The 6,000-nt window shown below is 39.8% G+C and overlaps 1 protein-coding gene across 3 annotated transcripts in view; it reads left to right on the top strand.

Moving 5' to 3' along the window:
* Nucleotides 1–398: 398 nt before the first annotated feature.
* dpy19l3 (dpy-19 like C-mannosyltransferase 3) overlaps nt 399–6,000 on the top strand; it is a gene marked incomplete at its 5' end in the record, with an annotated part of 60,886 nt that continues 55,284 nt past the window's right edge. Inside the window, 3 exons of one of the 3 annotated variants that reach the window (XM_081393108.1) lie at nt 399–475; nt 1,320–1,445; nt 5,347–5,474. In XM_081393108.1, the coding sequence (XP_081249234.1) occupies nt 1,337–1,445; nt 5,347–5,474 (237 nt within the window). Of the gene's footprint in view, nt 1,446–5,346; nt 5,475–6,000 lie in introns of all 3 variants that reach the window. The other 2 variants (XM_081393110.1, XM_081393109.1) reach the window with 2 other exon arrangements.

Raw genomic sequence — 6,000 nt, 5'->3', positions numbered from 1 at the left:
ATAACAGAGCGTTCATCATTTGCTGGGACGCTTAACAAATATTGGGGGCATAAATTAAGAGTAGCCTATACCCACTTCTCTAGGCACCACTACATCACTGGGTGTCACGATCATGCGTCCCGGGGCAGCTGTTCAACAGGTAGGCTACTGAGACTCAAGAGGTGTAGAGTCTCCCAGGAGGGTGAGGCGCTGGATGTGATAGAGAATGCGCTCGCGCTCATTTAAAGCCGATCGTTCCTCTACGAGGCGGTGCTGCATGCTGTCAATCTGCAGAATAGGTACACCGCGCTGATATAACGAACTGCTCGCGGATTTAATATTCTATCTTCATTTTCTCCCCCGTTAACTGTATGGAGAAGTGGTTTGTCTTTATGCGCCGCTCGCAGGCTGGAGGCTGTGGTGTTGTTGCGAGTGTCTGTGAGGGAGGAGGAGCTACCGGACATCCGATAAGGAACTAAGAGCTTCATTGAACAGGGTGAGAGACGCGCAAGCATTAGTGCATTAATGTGCATTGTTTTACAGTGAGCGCAACGAATGGGGAACGAGCGAGGTGAGGCAGTAGACAGCCGCCTGTCCCCTTGCTGGAGACCGAGATCAGCGGCTGATGCGATCTGAGATCTCCTGACATTGTTGCTGAGCTGTGAGCAGGAAACGCCGCTGCAAAACACAGGCCTGCCAATGAATGAATGAATGAATGAAATAAGCGTGGAGCGATGCTTTATTGTTTTGTATCGAGTGCGCTCTTTTGTTTGTTACGGACGCTCTCTGGCTGTTGAACTTGCCTGTAGTTCGCGAAAGTGTCAATATGGATGGAGACAATTGACACCGTTAGCTCTTGTGTTTCCAGTATAACGGATCGCTGTATCCCAGTGAAGTGTTTCTCAACACCTCAAGAGGCGGGGTTTTAATCATTGTTTTGAATAACTTGCTTATTCAGTAATGGCTGTCTCATTTTATACATGTAACAGCTGCTGTATTATGCTATCGTAATGTGGGCTACAGTATTATCTCATCATAGCTGTAATCATTTGCTCAAAACCAGGGTGCAAATTATGAACCAGCCCTCCCTAATTAAAGCTTGGGATGTCTTCAAAGTAGCCTACGTGTTGTTGGTATATGAAGCCTTTTCAAATGGTAACTGCAGGTTTGTCAGTAAACACTATAACGTTATACAGTTGGCTATAACGGCGTTAGACTGAGGAGGTAACCATTGCAAGTCCTGTAACACGATTTTACACACAATATACTTTACTGTAAAGTACTTCACAGTATATAAAATATGTCTTTTTGTCATCATTATCTAACTTATATTTCACTAGGAAGCCTGTTTTCCAGTATGACTGCCGTCAGGCAGAGGAAGGGCAGCAAAGGGAAGGAGCCAAGGCCCAGCATTCAGAACCTGAAGCCAGAGTGTATAACTGAACCTAGAGAGTGGTTTGCAACAGGTCAGTGCTGATTGTTACAGTAGATGAGTACATTTAAGGGGATACTCCACCCAAAAATGATTTTTTTTCATAATTTACCATCACTGTACCATCATGTCGTCCCAGATGTATATGGATTTCTTTCTTTAGATGAACACACACACACACACACACACACACACATACAACAGATTTTTAGAAAAATAATTATCCACTGTGAGCGATATAATTCAGGTAAATAGCAATACAAAATTTTAAGCTTCATAAACCATGCAAGCCATTATGATGGTAACCTATAGTGTTCTAGTGCAAGAATAATTTTGAGGCAAAACATTAGGGCCCGGTTTCACAGACAGGGTTCAGATTTAGCCAGGATTAGTCCTTAGTTAAATAAGGACATTTAAGTAGCTTTTTTTTTTTAAACATACCTTAGGAAAAAAAAAAAAAAACCATTACTGGTGTGAATATTGAGACAAAACAATAGCACTGACATATTTTAAGAAATGCCAGTGCAAGTTGCTTTCAGTTAAAACAGCTCAAACATGCATTTTAGTTTGGGACTAGTCTGTGAAACCGACCGTAGGTGTGTTAAACTATAAACCATAGTTTCTGGTCAACTGTCATAACAAGCTTGAACTTATGAACGTGTGAATGATGATTGAGTGGAAATTATGGTTTATAGTTTCAAAAGTTTCAAATATTATTATTTTCTCTCACACGCCTATTGTTTCAATTCAGAAGACATTGATGGGTAAGTGTACCCATTAAGCCACTGTACCCTTTAAGCCCACTTTCAACTCTGAAGTCAAATAAAAAAAAGAGAAAATAATATTTTATGCTGCTTATTATTTTAACCTATCCAGTGATTTGTTACTTCCCTGGCATTTTTTATTGCATACCAATCACATTTGGCAATGTTGAGTTAGCCCCACCCATGGGCATGCTGTCTCAGGGGACCTCACACAAAGTCACCCCAAAACTTTGGTGTTTCGGGACCCTTCAGAAAACAACACATTTCTGCAATTTTCAGCCATTTCTTTGGTAACTACATTGATATTATGTCAAATAAGAGATAAATGTATTGTTTTTTGTGTATGAACAAATAGTACTTTACCATTTTATATAATTTTCCTTTAAATTGAAAGATGAGTTTTATTAGCTTGCATTCAAAGCTAATCTCTAGGTCAGACCATTAGCCTTACAGAAAGATAGACTGCCAAAGAATTAAGCATGTGAACTGCAAACAATAAATGTTTTGTGATTCATTTTACATTAATTTACAAATAAATACATCATAAATTGTTTTGTAGAGGAGATTATTTTTATAAATTAACTTTTTTTAAAGATGGGCTTAAATGGTACAGCGCCACAAAATGCATGCAAACTATAGCCATCACAAGCTAACCTTGAATGAAAAAAACTTAACATTTCTCAATGTGGGCACAATGAAAATTACTATGATACTAGTCCACAGTATATTTAAGCTCCATGCATGTATTTATAAACATATCTTACATTTTTAAAGGAAAACCTTGTCTTTTTTCACCATTACTCACTGTGTACCATTTAAGCCCACCTTATGTGTTTCAGTGAGGAATGGCATGAAGGGGTTACCCAGTGGGCCCCCTATGCAGGGTTATTGAGCCCTAACTCGGCTTTCTTCCCGAGATATGGTCACTTCCTGTGGAACTCGGGCATAACTCCAGAATCAAGCCAACCTAAGGCTGCATACTCCCGGTGTGGGGGCCCACTAGGAGACCCCCCCGAAACCCCAGAGTCTGGAGCCCCAACTCAGCTTCCTTCCCGGGATACACCCGGTTTAACTTCCACCTTTGACCAGCCATAACTTGGGAGCCAAGCTGGCTTAAGGTTCCAGACTCCCGGTGTGGGGAGTATGGAGCCCCAACTCGGCTTGGCTCCCAAGATACACTCGCTCAAACTTCCAGCTTGACTCCAGCTACAACTCCAGTCAAGCCGACTTAAAGCTCCAGACCACCGGCCACTAACACCTTCCCATCCCACCCAGGGCTATAATCAAACATTAAAAAATGATTTTTTTTTTATTCTTCCCTGTCACTGAATAAATATATTGATGTTTTACTTCTTTAAAATCAATAATTTTTTTATATTTTGTGAATCAAAGATGATGTGGACTTATTTGGAACACATGCAGGCTTAAATGGTGCCAAAGTACCAATTAAGCCCATGCCAGACTTCTGACTTTATTCCTAAATTATCTTAATTTTATATTCTAAAATGTACATCAACTAATTAATACAATTTCAAATGAGAGATTAATCTTGCATTTTAACAAATATTTTTTCTTATAAACTATGTCAATATCTATGAAAAAAACCTAGACTTAGATTTTGGTGGGCTTAATGGGTACACTTAGGGCCAATCTCATTTCTCTGTCTTACCCCTTCCCCTTCCCCTACCCCTTTGTCTGCGTCTTCCCCTTGCCCTTTGATACCGAGTGAAGGGGGGTAGGGGGAAGAACGTTTCTCTAAGAAATGAGACACCACTCGATTACCGTTTGCGTCATCTTCCCTTTCCGCTAGCTGGCTGCTGCTGCTACGTCAACAGAGGCGATACGCGTTGACATAAACAAACGAAGATGCCGTCGTCTCGGGTTGTGATATCGATTGCCTGGTCTCCCTTTATCTTTGCTCGCTTGTGTGCCATCAGTCAAAGACATTGTTTCATTGTATTTAACGGCGGCGCCGGCGACACCATAAGCAAAACATTAGCAAACGGCAAATAGCGCATAGCTGCTAGCTAGCGGTTAACTAGTGATTCAAAACAAAAACATTACAATTAAAGCCGCTTGAACGTTTTATTAAAGGTATCATAAAACACGAGTGTCATTAAACTGCTGAAAATACATACATTTGTGCGACTCACTTCTGAGAAATTCCTACCCCTCTCTTTCAAGTGTGGTCCTCCGCAGACTTCGTTTCAAGGGCTATGTAGCCCTACGCCTTGGCCCTAGCCCTTAATCAAAATGAGAATTGGGACACCACTTCCCCTCACATGAACGCGCAAAACCGAGGGGAAGGGGTAAGAGTAAGGGGTAAGACAGAGAAATGAGACGCAGCCTTAACCCTCATCCCATAGGATTGTATGGGTTACCGTCATAATCGCTTTGTTTGGTTTTTGAAACGTGGAATTTTAGTTTACCATTCACTTGCATTATATGGACTCACAGAGATGGATTCGTTTTCTAAATAAAATTAATTTGTGTTCATCTGAAGAAAGAAAATCATCTAAATTTGGGATGGCATGAGGGTGATTAAATGAGTGTTTAAGTTCAAGCCAGAGCCTTGAGATGTGAATATCAGCATGATCTAACGATTGTTCACTTTATACATTAGGCATAGTTTTATATAATATAATATAAAAAAAAAAAATAACGGTTGCACTTTATTTTGATGGTCCTCTTTAGACATTCTGTTGATTAGGCTATAAGTTACGTTGCACCTACATGTCAACTAACTTTCTTTAGAGTATTAGTAGACTGTCTGCTTAAAATCTGCTAACTCTTTATTGTGATGCTCCTCCAACTGACATTCTACTGACAATAATTCACTTTGAAAGTGCATGTCAACTTATTGTACTAACCCTAACTCCTTGTTCTTCTAACCCTTCCCCTACCCCTAACCGTCAACTAATACTCAACCAATACTCTAATGAGAGTTAATTGACATGTTGGTGAAACGTAAGTTCTAGTCAACAGAATGTCTAAAGGGGACCATCAAAATAAAGTGTTACCAAAATAAATAGGCTAATACAGTATAAAAATATTATACATAAATAGCCATGTAATATTAACCATAGATCAGTGTGCATGTCTCTTGTTTACCATGTGGATTGTTTAAAATTGTGGTCCAACTCCGAGTGATAATGTTGTCTTTCTCTCCAGGTGGATTCTCATGGTGGACAATATTGTGTATAACCATTGGCTCAATAGTGGGTGTTAGTCTGGGCTTGCTATGCTGCATCTATGTGGCTACACTTCATGAAAATGACCTGTGGTTCTCCAATATAAAGGTAAAGAGCTTTTTATGTTCAATGGTCTGAAACAAAGTGATACAACCTTCCATTTGGTATTCATTTCCTTCTCAGTCTTTGGTGAAAAGACAGAGGTCTTTTTAGTGTTCTTAGGCTTCTTGACTAATATAAATAACAGCTCAAGAGATCTAGATTCATAATGTGTGGTTGCGTTTAGTCAGTGATGGTGTTCTCATCTGTCCTATTTTTCATGCATTTCCTCTTGTAAAAGAATTGTTTTCCATATGTGCTGAAAGATAATTTCCCTCTTTGGCATAACAGTCACATAAACATTTAGCCAGAGTTTGGGCTGCAGATCATGTTATGACTTCCAGACCTAAAACAGATGAAACCACCATTCCAAAAAGTTATGTCATGTTCAGTTGGATAAATCAGCATGTCCCTCTATCCCAGATCGCTCATTAAAATAAAGCAGATCAGGAGTAGTTTAACCACATCTCCCAATCAATGCAGGATTTACCGCCGCTGGTTTTGCAATCAATCACCATTTATTTATTTTTATTTT

Source organism: Scardinius erythrophthalmus, assembly GCF_964197995.2.
Source record: "Scardinius erythrophthalmus genome assembly, chromosome: 2".
NCBI lineage: Eukaryota > Metazoa > Chordata > Actinopteri > Cypriniformes > Leuciscidae > Scardinius > Scardinius erythrophthalmus.
Note: the sequence above shows the minus strand (reverse complement) of the source record. Positions and strands in the feature narration are given on the sequence as shown.